Below are 21,456 nucleotides of genomic sequence, written 5' to 3'. Positions count from 1 at the left end.
GCTTCCTCAACTTCTACGCCCCTAATGGGGCGACCGGGAGAGCCGAGTTCTGGAGCACCATTAGGCAGTCCCTCCCCTTGGCAGACCATTGGTGCCTCGGAGGGGATTGCAACATGCTGGAGGATGCAGAGGACAGGATGGGGGGCAGCCAGGAGACCATTCATGGGCCGGAGCTAGCTGCCTGGGAGGAACTAGTGCTTCAGGTGAGAGGCCAGGATCCGTGGACTCTCCCGGAGTTTGGCAGGTTGCAGGGGAGCCTATCTTTCTCGCGCTCGGATAGACGGGCCACAGGGGTTAACCTATCCCGCATCGACAGATTTTACATTGATGAGTGGGCCTGTGATAGAGGTGGCACAGTGGGCATACTTGCAGGCTCCTCGTTTTCAGATCACTATCCAGTGCTTCTCCAGATTGAGGACCCCACGAGAGGAGAGCAGAGCCAGAGCGTCCGGATTCCAGATTGTCTCATAGAGGAGCCCGAGATTGCGATCGGTGTTGAGCAGGTCTGGCAGGAGCTGCAGTTCAGGAGAGGATCGGCAGCCAGCGATCTTGCCAGTGGCTTGCAGGAGGTTAGCCAGATGCTCAGACAGGCTGCCTTGGACCGGCTGGAGGCTTTCAGAGAGCAGGAGAGGAGCCTACGGAGGAGTCTAGCATCCCTCCAGAGACTCCAGGAGAGGGATCCTACGAGCCCTTGGATCTCAGAGCAGATGGAGTCAGCTCGCACGGAGATCAGATCCATCGAGGAGAGGAGGGTGGAGTTCCGATTCCATGCTCGGGCTTCCTTTTGGACACAGGCTGGGGACAGAGTGACTCGAGATTTCTTTGAGGCGACAGGGCCTCGCTTCAGACGAGAGGGTCTCAGGCGTCTCCGGCAGGCTGATGGCCAGGTTGTGGTGGATCCCCCCAGGGTTCGGGCTATAGCCACAGATTTTTACAGGGACCTTCTCTCTGCTGAGCCAGCAGATGACAGGGTGAGAGAGGCTCGGGAGGCAGTCTGGAGCTTCACGAGACCGGTTGTGCCGGCCCATTTACAGCACTCCCTTCTCTCCCCCTTCTCGGATACGGAACTGGAGGAGGCTCTTCAGGCATTACCTCGGGGCAAATGCCCAAGAGAGGACGGTCTTTCGGTGGCTTTCTTCCAGAGGTACTGGGGCCTCTTACACAGGGGCTTCAGATTGGCATTCCAGGAGATTATGGAGACAGGAGTCATGCCGGACAGCATGGCTGAGGGTTTGATCCACTTGATCCCCAAAGAGGGAGGAGACAGACTGGAGATTAGACAGTGGAGACCGATCACCTTGCTAGGCACGGCCTACAAGGTCCTAGCTAAGGCGATCAGCAGGCGGCTTCAGCCTCACCTTCCGGACATCATCCACTCCACGCAGACTGGCTTCATCCAGGATAGGAGCATTCTGGATAACATTTTCTCCTTCTGGGAGGCTACGGCTCTGGCTAGATTTCGACAGGAGGATCTGGCAGTGCTCCTTCTCGACTTCGAGAAGGCATATGATCGGGTGGACTGGGCCTTCTTGGAAGGCACTATGGAGAGGATGGGCTTCCCCCCTCAGTGGATCCGTGGGGTCTCTGCACTCTACTCATCGGCTCATAGCCAGGTGCTGATACAGGGCGTGCGCGGAGAGAGGTTCCAGCTCTCGCGCTCGGTGCGGCAGGGGTGCCCCTTAGCGCCCTTTCTTTTTCTTTTTGTGGCGGAGGCCATGAGCACTTTTTTGACGGCACAGGATACAGGTTTGCGGGGCCTCCAGCTTCCCATCCGTACCTCGGAGGAGCTCCTAGACTCGGAGTTTGCGGATGACACTGCTGTCTATCTTCAGGGAGGTGAGGAGAACCTCCGCCGCTTCGCCTTAGCCATGGACAGGTTTTGCAGAGCTTCGGGCGCTTTGATCAACTGGCACAAGTCGTGTGGGTTGTGGGTCAGCTCTATGCCCCCCCCCGACTTGGAGGCCAGTTGACGGTTTTCAGTGGCTGCCCCCTGGTACTACAGTGCGTTATTTGGGATGTTATGTGGGCATTGACATATCTCCGGAGCAGCAGATAGCCCCCCTTCTTCTGAGCATTCGGAAGAAGCTTCTGTATTGGAGTACCGCTCGTTTATCTCTGGCTGGCCGAGTAGTTGTGGCCAACCAGGTTCTGCTTGCTACTATGTGGTACATCACTTCCTGCTGGGCCTTCTCTCGGGCATGCATTGGCAGGTGCAGCGGCTCATCAGGAACTTTCTTTGGTCCGGTGGCGACGGGCGGCCCGCCAGGGCCAAGGTGGCATGGGCGGTGATCACTCAGCCGAGGGAGAGAGGCGGCCTGGGCATTGTTGATCCTATTTGCCAAAGCCGAGCATTGCTTGGCAAGTTGGTAGTTCGTGGCCTCCTGCCAGGCGCTGAGCCGTGGAAGGAGTTTCTTGTTTCTAGGATGCTCAGCCGCACCCCCTCTCTTAGCGGCCCCTGGAACCCCAGCATTAGGTGGATCTTTACAGAGCAGCGATCCAGAGGAGTGGGCCCTGGCTTCGAGGAGCGTTTTGCAGCTAGCCTTCTGAGGGCCTGGTCGCATCTGAGGCCGTCACTCTTCCAGACTCCTCCGGGCACCGATGAGGAGCGCCTGAGGCAGCCATTGATCTGGAACCCCTTGATTCGACTTCCCAGTGGCCATATGGTTGGATCGCGGTCTCACGTGTCGTGGGGCCCTTTGAGCTCCGGCCCAGCCCAGTCCCTGGACGACTGGATATGTTTTCAGCAGCTGCCTCTAGAGACCTAGGAGAGGAGACTCAGTGGGATGAGGGGCAGAGAGTTGATGAGACAGGACATTGAGGCGGCCATCCCCCGGGAGTGGCGGACCCCAGTACAGGACCCTCCACCTCCACAGTGGATGGGTGTCTTTACTCGGCATGAGATCCTTCTAGCGGTCTGCGGCACAGCGGAGAGAGTCGCCCCACTCACTTTCGAGGTGGGAGAGGGTGGCCAGCTTCAGAGGACACGACTAGATTTGGATGGACTCCAGGGTTGTATTCTTCAGAGGGTGCGGGTGGTCGGCTTTCATCAGAGACAGTGGCATGTAGACCCCTCACCGGCCTCGATAGGAGAGGACTGTTCTTGGAGATTATGGGCTTGGGACAGCAGGCCTCTTATTCGCCTTCAGTGGGATCCAGGTGAGTGGTTTTGGCGAGATCCCTACTTGGCCCCTACCAGCCCAGGCATCCCCTTTTTTCAGTACACAGCGAGGCTGGGGCGGCGGATTCAGAGGCACAGGATAGCGAGCACCCCGGCGGCGGCCGAGCATTGGCGGCGACAGGGGCTCTCCCCTGCCTTTCTTAGGGACTTCTGGCAGCGCCTGTGGGCCAGCTTCCGGCCCCGGAAGGTGACGCTTTTTCTCTGGCTCACAGCGCATAGAGGACTGGCTGTGGGGGCATGGCTAGCTTTTGGCAGACACCCAGCGTCCTGCCCTCGGTGCGGCCATGCACAGGAGTCGCAGCGGCACTGCTTATGGGATTGCCCACAGGCTCAGCAGGTCTGGCAGCGCGCTCTCAGGATGGTTTTTGCAGGCTCACCAGGTGAGATGCTGGTGACGTGGGGTGCGGTGGCTTGGGCCACGGACAGCGGCCCGGCCCTTGGATATGAGGACGTCCCTGGCAGCGCGACCATCCAGGTCTCTGACAGGGCGATGGCGGTGGTTCCGACGCCAGACTTCTCATCGGCAGCCCCTCAGGAGGGGGTCGGGCACAGATGGGAGATGATCAGCAGCATGACGGCTTGGCACATATGGAGAGCCCGATGCAGGGAGGCCATTGACCGCCAGGCGACTCCACCGGCGGAGGTCATACAGGCCCTCTGGGTGGACATCATTCACACCTTGAGAGGACACTGGGGGAAACTCCAGGGCGACTCGGATCGCATGAGAGGGCGCCGCAAGGCTTTCCTCCGCACTTGGCACCCTGGTCCTTTCCTCACCGCGAGGGGCGAGGATGTCACTTGGCACTACAGGCCTCCAGTCTGGCTTTTCTCACCTCCCACATGTACTACTAGGTAGCCCCCCCCAGAGAGCGGCCAGCCACGGGGGTGGAGCTCAGGAGTTCACTGTGTTCTATCCCTCCTTGCGAGGTGAGCTTTGTAGCCTTATGGCGTTTTCTCATTAACTAATAGAAGGATCTTTTTCCCGGAAAAAAAAAAAAAAATTTCTTACATAATAGTAAATACTCCAGATGAATTCATCCATATAACATGATTGCTTTTGTTCAAATCAGTCTGATCACACTACCTACTATGTGGTACAAGAGGGGCTCTCTCAAAGTTTTAATCAATACACTGATCAATATTGCCTGGGCCTCTTTCTACTCAAGACAAGGACACAAAGGGACAATCTATTGAGGGCTAGAGAGACTTTGAACAGAGGCAAACCCTACTCAGCTCTCTCTACTACGCTAGAGAGGATTGTAGGAAGAGGACCAAGGAAGTTTCTATCTTTGAGCAAGAGCGAGAAACATTTTATGTGAAAGCCCTCATCTAAAATTTTGCAAACCAAAACCAGCCATCTCTGAAGTGGTAGCTGTTGGTCAACACAGCCTACCCCACAACAGCCTCCAACCTACTACTGTAGTTACTGTTATTTCTCCTAGTGCCATAGTTTACAAACATTAGGATTTTTTGAAGTTTGAATTTGATGTTCTCTTTTCACTAAGGATTTGACTTCAGACCCCTATGTACCTTCAAGACATAATGTAGTACTTTTTGTCTCACAGACTTTTTGGTCTTCTGTAGACATTAATCTCTCTCTCACAAACCCTCCATGTGGTGAAGAAGCACGAACCCCCACAGAGCATCATATATGAGACTCTCGAGGAGGAGAAACGCAAGAAGGATAGGGCCCTCCATGTGCGAGCGCGGGGGCTGGAGGCGAGGGCTTCCCCCAAGGAAGATGCCATGACACTCTGCCAGATGCTAGGAGTGGACGGGATCGCCCACCCCTCTGCAGATACATGAAGCGCAGGCAAGGATATGACACAAGAGCAGCCCCTCATCCATAGTCACAAGGAACGGGGGATGGTAATGGGGGACGGGACGGGGAACGGCCATAAGTAGGGAACGGGGACGGGGGAGGGAACGGCACTCAAAAAATACTTTTTTTAAAAGTTTTTCTACTCTACACTTTTTCTACTTTGGAAGTACATCAAAATGAGCACAAATTTACATAAAATGGTAAGCTTTTGAGTCATATTAACACCGGATGGTGGCCGATTGTGGCCAGATAGCATGAGACGATTCTGGAGAAGGTTGGCACACTGCCAACCGGGCTACATGCATATGCGGTGAGTTATTATACACCTACTGCATATGGGCTGTAAATTTTGGGTCCGTTGCGGCGTGCAGTTTCACACCAGCCTACTTGGGGGAAGGTGCGGAGGGGGGCGTGATAGATATTAGATAGGCAAGAGAGAGGCAAGGGCAAGTGAGAGAGAGAGAGGCAAGGGCCAAGGCCCAAGGCCCCAAGGCTCAAGCCTAAAGGCCAAACCTCAAGGCAAGAGAGAGACAAGGGCCAAGGCCCAAGGCCCAAGGTCCGAGCCTCAAAGGCTCAAGGCCTCCCCAAACGGCCAAGCCAAACGGCTAGAAACGGCCCTGCAAACGGCTAGAAACGGGCAAAAGAAACCACAGAATGGCTCCCTGCTGTCCCCCCACAGGGCCGTCCCCCACAGCCGTCCCCGTTCCTACTGCCGTCCCCTTCACCGTCCCTTGTGAGGGACGCCTCCAGGGGGATGTCCATCCGTCCCCTGCCGTCCCCATCCCTGCGCCGTCCCGTTTCGGCGTCCCGGCGTTCCAAGCCTCCGTCCCCTCCGTCCCCTGTGACTACGCCCTCATCATTAGATTCCCTGATGCCACCAGCAGACAAGCCTTCTTGCGGGCTGCCCTCAAGGGCACACAGGTGTACATGGGAGATGATCTCACTCCAGCATAGGTGGCACACTGGCGTGAGGCGATGGTGACAGTTCATGAGGCCCGCAAAGCAGGCAAGTGGGCTATCTACAGAGATGGTAGGGTCACTATCACTGAGCACCATCCCAAATAGGGACGCGGGGTCTATGAGACCAAACACCTGAGGTTAGCAGTATGGAACCGCAATGGCATGCTGTGGTCGAATCTAGGAGGCTTGAGTGAGATTCTCACAGGCAGGGATGTCATTTTTATACAGAGACTCATCAGAGCCCTGAGAGGGTCTTACCATACATAGCCAGGTATGAGTGGGAGTCAGCTTTCAAAGGCGAGACCCACACATCAGGAGTAGTACGTGGCTCTGGAGGGGTAGCTGTCCTTTTTAGATCCCATCTCCGACAGATTCTCATTACCGTCCGGAAGGACGAGGATGCACGGTATCTTTGGGTGCGGCTACAGCTTAGCAGTGACAAAGTCATCCACATTGCTGTGTGTTATTTTGCACCACACCACTCCCCTTACGCCGCACAACATGGCCAGTCTCACCGTACTTACCATTATATGGGGATATCATGGAGTTCTCGCACCTGGGGGAAGTCCTCCTGCTCAGGGATTTCAACGCCAAGACGGGAAGTCAATAGGTCCCACTACTCGATCTAGACAACCTTTTTAGACTACAGGAGCTGGACATCACTGACACAGGGCTGCAACGATCATCACAGGACCGTGAGGAGGTCACAGTGTATGGGAGATTTCTTAGAGCTGGGAGCTGCACGATCTTGTTATCTATAACGGGATGTCCCGATGGCCCTCCTCCGGTGCCCTCACCTCCTTCCCTCACTCAGGAGGAGGTAATAACACCGTGGACTACCTTATGGGATCTCCAGCTTTGGCACACCTTCTCCCCGACTTCTCCATCCCACCACCCCCTTTTGAAGCTGACCATGCCTACCTCTCTTTCACACTTACTTGCACACCACCCGTCCCTCCACCACCATGTCAGAATACGCAGCGGAGATGATGACCAAATCTGGGAACACAAGAGCAAGTGCAGAAAAAACAGCAATGGAGAGAGGCGTGTAACTCTACTATATATCCACAAGATCCCGAATATGATACACAATGTGGCAAGGGGCTGTGGGGCCATTTTATATGGCCCCCAAACAGCAGTCGGCCTGCTGTAGGCAGCCGACAGGAGTCCAAATCTCCACGACTAGCATAACACCCAGTCGGCCAGCTCTGTGTACTGTCGGCCAGCATCAAGAAGATGTCCACACAGTCGGCCAGCACCAGTAAACACAGATGCAATCAGCTAAGAAATAGGACCTCTTGCCACCTCAGGGCTGCCTCCCAAGCCACAGAAAAAATGGGAAAAAATGAGGGAAAAATACGGGGAGTGAGGAAAAATGAGAACAACACCTACAAGGGCGGGCACACCCACAACAAAGGCCCTGGTGTCTACATAAAGACAGGAGATGACTTCTAACACCCCCTCTCAACTCCTGGCTGTGAAACCAACCAGATGGAGCTGGGGTGCCGCCTGAGCAAATCCTGAGAAAGCGACTTCATGAAGAGGTCCACCGTACTGTCCTCTGTCGAGAACAGAACTCTAGCAAGATGTCATCAACAACGATCTGTTCACGAACAAAGTGCCTCTGGATGACCGTGGGTTCCTCCAGTGGAAACCCAATCCTGCAATGCAACCTCTACAACCTCACCACCTCACAAGCAGCATCACAAGCAGCCCGGTACTCTGCCTCTGGCGACGACAAGGCAACAGATGACTGCCTTTTACTGTTCCATAAAACTGCTCCTAGGCCTGAAGTAGATCTCCTCGTGTCCGGATCTCCTCCCCAATCTGAGTCACTCCAACCGTGGAGTCGGACTCCATCCATCAATCCCCCTCCTGTGTAAAAGAGTCCATGATCCTTCGCATGCCGCAAAAACCACAAGATACGCAATCCTGCCTCCCAAAGAGTCATCTGCAACCATGAGCTCAACTGCCTCATCAGGAAGCTCCCGTCCAATCCGGTATCCATCAACCAAATCAATGGACCATTCTGCTTCCGAGTCTAAGAGACATAACACTGCTCACAAGGATCAACACCTGTTACGGTGGAAAGCCAAGTCCTCGAAACCTGCTGAAGACCACGCAAGGCCTTCTGAAACCTGTCAACCACCCCCTCTGAAACCGGAACCACAAAGCCTGGAGAGTGCGCAACATCCACCTCCTTCTGCAAGTAATCAACTACCACCTGCCTGGCTTTCCAAGAGGTCCCCGTGGAAAGAACATCCTCATCTACAAGAGTTTCTTTGTCCCGAATACTACGAGACATTAGAGCATAAGTTACCTGTTCAGTTTCCTCTGACTGACGAGCACAAGAACCACCAACATCAGTACTGGAAAGTTCCTGCCAACTGCTGCCATCAACTAGCAAGCTATCCTCCATCTGGTCCCGGAGAGCTTGCACCTGCAGCGTATCCACACTTAAGTGGCCATTACCAGACTGCCACTCATCACAAACCTAAGGACCTGGGAGAGAGAGTGCTGAAAGCTTGTAAACTCCATTCTCCACTCCGCCTTCCCAAACTACCTGGCCTGTTGCCTTGTCCCAGAGAGCAACAAAATGCTCATCAAACTCCACCCGTACGCTAGTCTTGCAAACCTGATGCACTAACAACGGATGAAAACCAAGTGACGGAACATAACACCTGGGAGGAATGCTTCCCCCCTTTGCCATCGGGAACTATCTCCAACCTGCCCTCATTGTGAACTGGGATAGTGGATGTATCCCCAGTAAGAATGTGACCAGAATACCTGCAGAGATCCAGTAAATCTCAACGGGAAGGGGTCATGTGTGCCTGGAAGCACCACTATCTAGAATCCACTCTCGAGTATCCGTAGCGGAGAGTCCTCCAACCTCCTCCCTGCCTGAAGAAAACGGTTGCTACTGAGGAATCTTCACCCTTCTCGGTCTTCCGCTTGGGACACTGCCTCCAATAGTGGCCTTTCTCGCCACAATCATTACAGGTCCTCTCTGCCTTTAGTTCTCGCGGTCAGCGTCGGACTTCTTCTCCGAATACTTCTCCGATGAAGCCTTCCCTTTGCCCGTGTCACGGCCTTTCGACCGTTGGCCAGTTAAGGCCTCCGAACCTCCACCCTAAGGAGGGTTCGAGGATCGTTCCTCCTGGTCCAAGACCATGGGCACAAGCTCCTCCCACGTGATGGTACTGAGCCTGCCACTGGTAATCAAAGACGAGTAAAATGCTGAGTACTGAGAGGGCAAATGCGACAGCAACGTTATGGCCATGTCCTCCGATGATATCTCCTTCCCAGCCTGGAGAACTTCCTACTGAAGAGCCTGCAGCTTGTTAATATGCTCCTGCATCGTCGACGACTTTGCAAGGCTCATAACCCGCATCTGTACTACCAAGGAAATCCTCTTCATGGGCGATACCCTATTGTAAAGAGAAGCCAAATGCTGCCATATACCTCTCACCAGCGTCATATGCTTGATATGATTGTTAACCTGCGGTGTGCAGTTGAGGAAGATAAATGAACGGACCCTGGCATTGACACGATCCCACAACTGTGCCTGTGCCTCCCAGTCCTTTCGGGTTGACGGTAACTCCCCTTCCTCTACTTCCGGCCGTGGAACCCCAACAACGATGAAATCAGCAAGGTCGTAAGACTCCAGAACAAATTCCATCATAACCTTCCATATGCCGTAGTTGTTCCCATCCAACTGACGGTCCACCGGGAACGTGGGGAGTGTAGGGATCTTCACATGCCTCTCGGCCATCTCTAACAAATCTGCCATTGCGGGGATGTACTCTGAAAAAAGGGTGGGTGGGTGGGAACAAGAAGAACTTACACCTACAAGTGGCTATCCAACAAATCAGCCCGCCGTTCTCTTGCTTCTCCTCTTCCCAAACAGTCCCGAACAGTCCACCAATCAGCAATGCAGCAATCCCCCTCTTGCTCACACAAATCCCAAGAACTATCAAGAGCCTAGGGCTCTGATACCATGTCAGAATACGCAGCGGAGATGATGACCAAATCTGGGAACACGAGCAAGTGCAGAAAAAACAGCAATGGAGAGAGGCGTGTAACTCTACTATATATACACAAGATCCCGAATATGATACACAATGTGGCAAGGGGCTGTGGGGCCATTTTATATGGCCCCCAAACAGCAGTCGGCCTGCTGTAGGCAGCAGACATGAGTCCAAATCTCCACAACTAGCATAACACCCAGTCGGCCAGCTCTGTGTACTGTCGGCCAACATCAAGAAGATGTCCACACAATCGGCTAGCACCAGTAAACACATAGATGCAGTCAGCTAAGAAATAGGACCTCCTGCCACCTCAGGGCTGCCTCCCAAGCCACAGAAAAAATGGGGAAAAATGGAGGAAAAATACGGGGAGTGAGGAAAAATGAGAACAACACCTACAAGGGCGGGCACACCCACAACAAAGGCCCTCGTGTCTACATAAAGACAGGAGATGACTTCTAACACACCAATCCCCATCTCACATTACACTCAAGGTCCTTTTTGATCACGAGCTTGACCTTGTTTACTCCAACCACATCTACCGCCAACTCCATGTGTGAAAATATACCCAAAAGGGTATTTAACCCAGCCCAAAAAGGGCCATTTTCTCATTTACATTATTTATCTGCTGGCCGACCAGCACCCTGCCTTCATATAAATATGAGGCGCCTCCTAATGATCTTCACCAACTCACGAGTACTCATCGGCTGGGCGTCTACTTCAGGACTGCCCTCAGCGTTTTACTCCTTTCTCCTGCTGGATTGATCGCCTACTTCAGGACTGCACTTCAGCATTCTTCTGCACCGGCTGCTGCTGTTGGAACAGGCCGCCTACAACAAGTGGAACCTTTCTCTGCTGCTGCTGAACTGGACGCCTTCATCTGCAGTGATCTTCTGCGTTTTTCCCACGAGTTGCTGCTGCTGGTACAGGGTGCATATATCTGCGTTTTCTCCACAGCTTACTTCTGCGTTTTTACATCAGCAGCCATCAGGACATAAGCACTTACATCTCAGCCCTACATCAGGGATACATCAGAGCTTACATCTCAGCCCTACATCAGGCATATATCAGGGCTTACATCAGGCTTACTTCGGGATTGTTATTTGCGTTTTTTGGGACAGCAGCCTTCTCTGCTCGTTCGGAGTCTCACATAGAGCTCCTGTATTGGACTTCATCATTTATATACATATCACCATTACATGCTGTGTGATTTGCTCTAATCTTTCATATATTTGGTCCTTTGGTCTCTTTTGCCCTCACATGGTATCAGAGCTATCGTGAGAAAAAGGATTGAAGACCTTGGGAGTATACAGCATGGATCATCTACCCTCGATTCCGGAGGATCAGCCTTTCATACCAGATATTGACTCTCCTTATTCTGATATAGATCACATGGAGGATGGGACTCCTCATTCACTAGAGAGACCTGTTCGAGGTCTTTCATTGGGAGACAACCAGCCTATTTTTACCCACTCACCCTCTACACCCTTGGCATATGGTTTTTCTTCTCCGAGCTCATCAGCCGTTACTTCCAGAGGAGGATACATGCCAACAGCCAGTGTGCCAGTATTGGACCCAGGTATTCAGTCCCAATTGGAGAGCCTTGCTTCTCATTCTAGCCGACAAATTGGACTTCAGTATGGGACTTTTTCTCAGGAAGGACACGTACCTCCTCGGTCGTTCGGAGATCCATCATCATCCCTGTCGGTGACTGCATCAGGTTCGTATGTGCCTTTTAGTATGTATGTTCCACCCATCCCAAGTATCTTTCACCACTATGCCCTCTGGCACTGCGGTACCACCCAGCATTCCGGGATATCAGGTGGTTTACCAACCCATCTCTGGCACTGGTATTTTTCCCAATTATGTGCCCTCTCCAGGGTTTGTGCCTCAACCATTTCTGGTTTCCCTCCTCAATACTTACACTCTGGATATGGGCACCAGCCATCTTGGACTCCCCCACCATCTTCCTTTCATGTTTCTATATCCAGAAATGCTTTCACAGAAAAGACTCGTTTTAACAGGTCTAATTATACAACTTGGGCTAATCTTATGGAACAAGTTTTCACTTCCCAAGGTTCCTGGAACCTAGTAAAGGGATTTGAACCAAAACCCCACCCTTCTCTAGCACCTCCTGAAGTCATCAGCCATTGGGAAGCTAGCAATGCCACTGCTATAGTGGAGCTCATGCAAGGCCTTTTGCCAGAGTTTCATTCTCAACTCCAGCAGTTCCCCTATGTCTATGACAGAAGGGCACACCTTGTAGAGAGATGTCGCACGTGATCACACGTGTCGCATTGATCTTGAGCATCAAATTCAAATTTTCTCTATCAAAGAAGGGGATGACTTGACCGTCAAAGTTGTTGAATATCGGCGCCTTAACGCCGAGTATGCCACCACTGGTTCTGCCATGTCCCAGGAAGATCAGGTTATCACTTTACTAAACAAGTTGCCGCCTAGCTTCTTTACTTTTGTCCCACAGACCATTAGTTTAGAACCTATGCCTAACCTATATGAGTGTGAGTGACCAATTTCATCCCAAGAAGTCATCCTCTTCCTCCACTCAAGAGGGGGCCCTTGTGTCCAATACCACCTCTACTCAAAAAGGACAACAAGGGAAGGGGAACAGCAACTCAGGAAATCAAGGCAAACCTCCCGGCAACAATACTAATTCCAAAAATCCTGCCTCAACACCCATTCCCCATTGGCAAAATATTCCCAAAAAGAATAGATTTTGCACTTATTGCCAAATGACTTGACATTTTGATGATGAGTGTGTTTTCAAAGCCAAGGAAAATAGAGGCAACACTTTCAACCGCACTACCTCCACCCACCAAAACAACCAAGGTGGTAGCAATGCCCCAAATTGGAGATCCAGAGGGGGTAGTAATCCAGCACCTACTCTGTCGGGCTCCCCTCCAAGGACCCAGCAACAAGGCAATGGTTCTGCTTGGCCGCGTTCCTCTCAGTGGCGATCCACTGGTCAGGTTCCTCAAGCCCCAACAAAGGCCTAAACGAGGCCATCCGCGGGGGAAAGCCTCTGCCTTCATTCAGATCTATCAGTTACCTGACAATCCTTATGTGCCCAGCATTCCCTATGCACAGCATTCTGTTTTTGTGTTCGGGGCGCATGTATGAATGAAAACCCAAAAATGGGCATTCATGCATGTGAAAACCTCTTGCATCTTCCAGTACCTCCCAATCCCAGAAGCCTCTACTCCGGTCTCAAATCACATGAATCCTCATCTTCGACAACCAAGGCTGTTTTTTCCCTCATCTTCTCTCATGATCCCTTTTTTGGTCTGAGAGGGGGGGTGTGAAAATATACCCAAAAGGGTATTTAACCCAGCCCAAAAAGGGCCATTTTCTCATTTACATTATTTATCTGCTGGCCAACAGCACCCTGCCTTCATATAAATATGAGGCGCCTCCTAATGATCTTCACCAACTCACGAGTACTCATCGGCTGGGCGTCTACTTCAGGACTGCACCTCTTTATTCCTTTCTCCTGCTGGATTGATCGCCTACTTCAGGACTGCACTTCAGCGTTCTTCTGCACCGGCTGCTGCTGTTGGAACAGGCCGCCTACAATAGGTGGAACCTTTCCCTGCTGCTGCTGAACTGGACGCCTTCATCTGCAGTGATCTGCATTTTTCCCATGAGTTGCTGCTGCTGGTACAGGGTGCATATATCTGTGTTTTCACCACAGCTTACTTCTGCGTTTTTACATCAGCAGCCATCAGGACATAAACGCTTACATTAGCACTTAGTACTTACATCTCAGCCCTACATCAGGGATACATCAGCGCTTACATCTCAGCCCTATATCAAGCATATATCGGTGCTTACATCAGGCTTACTTCGGGATTGTTATCTGCATTTTTTGGGACAGCAGCCTTCTCTGCTCGTTCGGAGTCTCACATAGAGCTCCTATACTGGACTTCATCATGCATATACATATCACCATTGCATGCTGTGTGATTTGCTCTGATCTTTCATATATTTGGTCCTTTGGTCTCTTTTTCCCTCCCTCACACTCCAGGATGTGGAACCTACTGTCCCCCTATCCACGCTCACATCACAGCTCACCACCATACTCCACACATCCGCCACCACTTCTGTCATCTACAGGCGGCAGTCTACCGCCAAGCCACCTTGCGGTTCCATGCCCTAGAATTGTTGGTATGATGACGAATGCCAGGCCACACGCTCCCGTCTTAAGCATGAGGTACGCATTGGGCAAATCACGAAGCGCCAAGCGCAACTGATTTCTCAATGGCTTACCCAACGCAAGAAACGGGAGTTCTATGCTCGGAAAGAGGATGAGTTATATCGACTTTACTCAGGGGCCGAACTGCAAAGAGGCCTAGAGGAAACTCCAAGAACATCGCCCTCCCACACCTATCACCTGCCCGGACACATGGCACTCCTATGCACACTCCCTCTATCATATCCCCCATCAGCCACCCCTACCCCCACCACCAGATCCTTGTCCCACCACCTCCGCCTTCTTCACAAAGGGCATGGTCCTCAAGGCCATTCATAAACTACGCAATGGGCGAGCCCAGGATCATGAGGGACTCACTGCCGAGTACATCTCGCATGCCGATGATACCCTGGCGCCCCTACTAGCCTACATGTTCAATAGAGCCCTTTGTGAAGGATTTCCACCCTCTTGGTCCACCAACACCATCAACCCCATCCTCAAAGCTGGAGATCCACTTGATCCTAATAATTACAAGATGATCATGATTGGCCACACATTGGCCAAACTCTATGGATGAGTGCTAGAGGCGGAGCTGAGTTCATTTGCAGAGAGCCAGGGATGCAGAGCCTTGGGAGGAGCTATTCGACCCTTAACCACATCTTCACCCTCCATGGCATCATCGAGGAGGGTAGGGCACGACATCAAAGGATTTACTGCTGCTTTGTGGATTTCCGCAAAGCTTTTGACATTGTACCCCGAGCCCACCTCCTACACCGTCTACAAGAGATCGGAGTCCCATCTGACATGGTTTGGAGCATCATCGCCCTCTATGAGTCCATCACCGGATGAGTGAGAGCCCCAAGAGGTACATCACAGGAGATTTCCAGCACTATTGGGGTGAAACAGGGCTTCCCTCTATCACCCACTCTTTTCGGCCTCTACATTGATGAGATCTCGAGCTTCATTGACGGATTAGGAGGGGCTGGTCCCACACTGGCAGGCATATTGATCCCCATACTACTTTATACAAATGACATCGCCCTCCTCTCAGACTCAGCCGAGGGGCTTAAGAGACAGTTGGATGCCTTACATGACTTTTGCACTCAACGGGACCTCTCTGTTAACCTTGGTAAAACCAAGGTAATGGTCTTCAATACCTCTCACCCCTTCACATCCAAATTGAGCTTCACATATAGAGGGAATCCTGTGGAGATTGTTCTCGTCCTTGTCTACCTTGGTGTCACTTTCAGTGGCCCACGCTTTACCATGGTTCCCGCAGCACATGCCAAAGTGACATGGGGATATGCAACCTTGAGCTTACTTAAGTGGCAGTGCTTCCAGGCACATTTCTAGGAGCCCAGGACGAAGGGCTGGATTTTTGACACCCTCGTCACACCAGCCTTGATGTATGGAGTAGCCTTCTGGGGGCTAGATTTATCCGATGAGGATTGGCAACGAGTTGAGAGGCCCCAAGTCATGATGTTCTCCTGTATGATCCGCAACAAACCATCAATCCCACACCAGATTATCCAGGCAGAGTTTGTTGCAGCCCCGATGGTAGTGGATGCACTCTTCCAGACAATCACATACCTCGATTGCATCAGTCACATGGATTCCCACAAGTACCCGAGGCTTGCCCTGGAGTCCTCAAGACAGCTAGCACTTGAGGGCCACTCTAGAGTATGGTACGCACTAGTTTCCACTTGGTTCTCATTATATGGGCTCCGCATGGACCGCCTACCCCCCCTTCAGTACAGTTTGGACTCCCCTTTTCTCTGGCTATCTCACGAGGATACCAACCGAGTTATCCAGTTAGATCTTCTCAGTCTCTACACCCATTGCACATGGATCGCACCTTCGGAGCGCTCCCTAGGAAGATGCACTTCTGGAGAGATCACTTCCTCACACTCACTAAGGATGGATTCATCCAGCAACTGGGCTACTTGAGTGTTCACATGTTCCATGCCATGCGGATTGTGATTGGCCAGATACGGGTTTCATCCCACCGCCTCAGAGTGGAGACAGGTAGAGCTAGCGCATCTTTAGAGCCGGGAAGCTCATACGGAGACCCAGAGAGGAGAGGATCTGCCGATTATGCCACACAGAGGTTGAGACGGAGGAGCATTACATATGAGATACGCAGGAGGTTTCACTATCTATTTCATGAGGGATTTGGTCCACTCTCCAAGATCATTGACTTCCAGGACCAACTTTGCCTAGGCCTCTTCCTGCTTGAGATCCACAGACACAGGGACACCTTCTTGAGAGAGCTTCGGCCCCAGCCACCCCACTCCCTCCCTCGCCAGCCAACCATCACCAGGTTCTTCCGGACCCAGGAGGTGGAGGACACAGACATAGTGGATCTTGTGGACCCTCCACGAGCTACTCTGGACCTACCTCGCCCGAGAGGAGTTACCTCGGACAACCAAGCCTCCGCACTCCAGCGTGCCCGACGCCCTCGGCCCCCCCGTCGACCACGATCACCTCATCAACTCCAAATCCAGGACATGCTCCACCGCCATTGAACTACCTTTCCACGTGACATAGCTGAGGGAGATCTCTAGGCCATACTCATTAGCCCCATGCTTGATATTTTGGAGAGTGGTATATCATCTACTCAGAGCTGATGTTGCTCTCATGTTTCTATGTTCTTAGTATTCCATGATGAGTTTCCATGGACAGTTTTGTATCACCCCAGTGAGATAGCTATGTTTATGTTTGCTTTCTGTTTTATTTTCCATTCCATGATGAATATGCCATGGACATTATTGTATCACTTTGGTCTCATAGGCCCATTGGGTCTTTAGTAGACGCTTGATATCTCTCTCTCTCTCTCTCTCTCTCTCTCTCTCTCTCTCTCTCTCTCTCTCTCTCCACTGGGAGCTAGACCGGCTAGCAACACCTTCTTTACTATGCAGATGGTGCTAGATGCGATAGACAGGCTACAGAATGGAAAGGCACAGGATCATGATGGGCTAGTTGGAGAGCACTTCTCATATGCACGAGACACTTTGGCTCCGCTCATCGTACATGTGTTTAATCGTGCCATTTGTGAGGGTTTCCCGACAAGCTGGACAAAGCATATCATTGTACCACTCTTTAAGAGTGGGGACCCCATGGTACCAGGCAACTACCGGACGATCATGATTGGTCATTACTTGGCCAAATTATATGGCTCTATATTGGAGTCAGAGCTGAGCCGATGGGTAGAGAGGCGTGGTCATCGAGCACATGGACAGGCTGGCTTCAGGAGAGGATTTACTACCTTGGATCACATACTGACACTTCGGGCACTTATTGAAGAGGGCAGGGCACAGAAGAGAAGGATATACTGCTGCTTTGTGGACTTCCGCAAAGCGTACCACGTGCCAGGCTTATGCACAGATTGCAGGACATTGAGGTACCCGAGGATATGCAATGGGGGATATATGCTTTGTATGAGACTCTGACAAGCAGTGTCCGAGCTCCAGGCGGACTATCTGATAGGGTGACCAGCACGATAGGGGTGAAGCAAGGATGCCCGCTATCGCCCACCCTCTTTGGACTGTACATTGATGCGGTCTCTGATTATGTAGACAGATTGGGAGGCCCAGGGGCATGCCTGGCAAGGGTGTTGATACCCATCTTGTTATATGCCGATGATATTGTTTTAATCTCAGACTCTCCGGAGGGATTACAGACACACCTAGATGCATTACACGCTTTCTGTGCGGATAGAGATCTGACAATGAGCCTTGGGAAAACCAAGGTTATGGTGTTTAACACCACACAGGCATGGGTGACGAGATCAAAGCCTCAGTTCACTTTCCGAGGGGAGCCGGTAGAGTACGTCAGGTCATATGTCTACTTGGGAGATACTTTCACAGGACCGCGTTTCTCCCTTTAGGAGGCAACAGCAACTAGATTAGCTCGAGAGCATGCAACCTTGGGGGCACTTGAGAGGCAGTGTGCAAACATACAGTTTCAGGAGCCACGCACCAAATTGTGGCTATTTGATACGCTTGTCACATCGACCCTCCTGTACGGAGCTCCAATTTGGGGGCCCAGTATACATCACACATCTCAGAGAGGGACAGATGAGGGATGGAGGCAAATGGAGAGACCACTGATTATGATGATTGCCCGCATGATTCGGATCAAATCATCAGTACCACATGAGATTGTTCGGACTGAGCTGGGTGCCCCACCAGTAGTAACCGAGGCCCTATTCCAAGCAGTTACCTTTTTACAACGGCTATGGGAGCTCCCTCAGTAGAGGTACTCCCGATTGGCATTGACCTCATCCATACAGTTGGCAGACGATGGAGATACTCATTGTTGGTACGCTCAGATGAGATCATGGTTTGCGGATAGAGGCACTACCACCCTTTCAGTACAGTCTGGATTGTCCATTTTTGGATCTCACCCGCTCAGAGCAAAACCGCGTGATCAGGATGGATATCATCAGAGTGGACACATAGAGGACATGGACTAGCCCCCTTGAGCCCTTGGGCACAAAAATGGCTCATTACAAGAGCCATTTTCTACACCTCTCACCGGATGATTTTATCACCCACCCGGTGTACATGGATGTACACCTATCACATGGGATACGTTGTGCCTCTCTGGACCTCATCACACCAGCTACGGATTGAGACAGGGCGATATGTGCATCAGATCTTGGATGACCGCATTTGTCAGCTATGCTACCAGGAGGTAGAGACAGAGGAACACTACATTTGCCGATGTACAGTCTATTATGAGATCCGAGGGAGATATCATTGCCTCTTCCGAGAGGGTTTTGGGCCGTTACGCAGGGTCATGGAGTTCGAGGACCAGAGTTGCCTGGGATTGTTTCTACTTGAGCTCACGAGACACAAAGAGACCCTCTTGGCAGACAGGAGGCCGAGCCATGATGACCTAGACAGAGGACACTGACAGATTTCTTTGGCACCAGCACCAGCAACCCAGCCCACAAACCTCCTAATACCTCCTCCATTGGGCCATCAGGGCACCGACCACGCTTCCAGGGAGTCACCACTAATAGAGCAGTTCTTATGTCGTGCTCGTCGGCCACGCCCACTAGGATCCCGACCACGGCATCCTCACCATCGCCAAATCAGAGCCATTATTGCTGAAGGCGCCTACCTCGCTTCTACGACCTCTCCATTCTAGATAGCCCCATGGCGGAGATACTTGATCTAAGGAGAGGGCAACACTTCAACTGATCAGCATACACGGATCTACTTGATATACATTTTTCAGTATTTCCCAGTATTTTCTACTCAGTATCATCTCGGAGACTTACAGTTCTATTCTTAGAACTGTAGGACAATCAGTTTATTGTACTTTTTAGTCTCATTTAGTTGTTCTCTTTGATGAGACACCAACTTCAGATGTACTCTCAGTTTTGGTCTCATAGGCCACTATGGCCTCGTAGAGACGTTAATATATCATTTCATTCTCTCTCTCTCTCTCTCTCTCTCTCTCTCTCTCAACATCTCAAAGAACACATTAGTTTTGAATCAACAATACCATGTATTTATCACACGGATTTCACCTGTAAGCCATCGAAGAACTGAAGCTACGTTCAAGTGTCTTGAAATGGCTCCTGGCTTTTCTGTAAACGGCTTTAATGAAGTTGCTTCCATTTGATGCAGAGCCTCCTGCTTTAGCAGTTATTGCAGCCGGATGCTGAGTTTGGATTTCTGGTGTTGCCACACTATCTTGGAGACTCATTTCCACAAGAACACAGGTCACCGTTGATCTGTTGAGGGAATCAAGGATGGAAAAGCAATCAGTATCATCCCTTGTCATTTGGCATGTCCAAACTTGATTGACCATCACAAGTAACCCTTTGGCAGCCTTTGGGATTGATTAATCACATGCCATTCAACTTCAGCATCAAACAACATCACAAAGACAAGTTATTTCACTTCCCTTAGTCTCCTATGTGTAATGGGCAACTAGGTCAACTGCTCTTTGATAAGAGCCTACTTTTAATGCAGAGTCATGAAAAAGTGGGTGGATTAACTATTGGGAGAGCTCAAATTTCCCTCTTATCAACTTAATAAGCCCACTTAAGGACTTAATAATACCATTTGCACATCTTATTAAATTAATAGCCCCTTATCAATGGTAAGAGGACTTGTAAGAATGACTAGGCACATCTTAGCAACTTAATAGCCCCTTAACAATGATAACAAGACTGAATAACCCATTTTATGAATGATTAGGCACATCTTATCATCTTACTAGCCCCTTGAGGACTTAATAACCCATTTTATAAAGGATTAGGCATAGTGATTAATTGACTACTAAGTATTTAACCTAATGTAAAGGAGGAGAAAAGCTTGAGCAAAAAAAGAAGAACTACATAAGGATTTGCGAGGCTACCAGGTGATCCAGCAAGAGACGTTTGGTTAGGAAAAGTCGGCAGTATAGGAAGTGGTGGAGGAAGCCATGGAAGGTTGATATGGGAAGGTTTTGCAGGCTAATCCAACAAACTAAGGACTTCTTGGAGAGATGGGTGGTTCCTCCTTGGATATATATACCCCCCCTGTCGGCCCTTCTGATGGAAAGCTTGCACATAGGCTTGAGAAATGTGTACGCTATAAAAAGATTGAACCTGGAATATTCGCACGAAAGATTGCTTCATGAAAGGGGAATCTTTCTACGTTGAGACTAGGATGGACATTGATGTGGCAAAGGGATTAAAAAAATAAATCTCTCTATTTGGTTGTTTTTTTTTTTTTTTTTTTGAGAGAGAGAGAGAGAGTGTGTGTGTGTGTGTGTGTGTGTGTGTGTGTGTGTGTGTGAGAGAGAGAGAGAGAGAGAGAGAGAGAGAGACAATTGAGAGAATATTGTTTTGAATTATTAAGACGTTTCTTTTTTGCCAAGGACATGCACCTGTTTCTTGGTCTCACTTCTTACAAAGGTAATTCATAAAACAAGTAAAGGGTTCACCATTGGGCAAAAGGGTAGTTTTAGATTTAGTTCATATTGTTATGGTAACTATTTTGTTTTTTAAAATCATGAAGCGGCAAATATACATAAATGTGTAAAATTGCTCAAATTAAGTATATGATTTTAGAGCATAAAGTTTGTTAATATGAAAATTGTGTGTGTAAGTGTGTGTGTGTGTGTGTGTGTGTGTGAGAGAGAGAGAGAGAGAGAGGGGGGGGGGGGAGGGAGGGAGGGATATGTGAAGAGAGAGAAATGGACAAAGTGAGAGACAAAAAGAAGTCTAAATAAGGTTTTTGTGAATAGAAATAATATGTATTTT

The 21,456-nt window shown here is 50.7% G+C and overlaps 1 protein-coding gene across 1 annotated transcript in view; it reads right to left on the bottom strand.

The window, feature by feature from the left end:
* Window positions 1-20,746, bottom strand: part of LOC147625416 (uncharacterized) — a 31,164-nt gene extending 10,418 nt beyond the window's left edge. Inside the window, exons 1-2 of the mRNA XM_086818753.1 lie at window positions 20,568-20,746; window positions 19,732-19,938 (exon numbers count right to left, since the gene is read on the bottom strand). Coding sequence (XP_086674879.1) covers window positions 19,732-19,910 — 179 coding nt within the window. The 5' untranslated portion in view covers window positions 19,911-19,938; window positions 20,568-20,746. The remainder of the gene's footprint in view (window positions 1-19,731; window positions 19,939-20,567) is intronic.
* Between the last annotated feature and the right edge of the window lie 710 nt (window positions 20,747-21,456).

The sequence above is a fragment of the Cibotium barometz genome, chromosome 24, assembly GCF_041138505.1.
Source record: "Cibotium barometz isolate CiBa-2024 chromosome 24, ASM4113850v1, whole genome shotgun sequence".
Taxonomy (NCBI): domain Eukaryota; kingdom Viridiplantae; phylum Streptophyta; class Polypodiopsida; order Cyatheales; family Cibotiaceae; genus Cibotium; species Cibotium barometz.
This window is presented reverse-complemented; position numbering and strand designations above follow the sequence as displayed.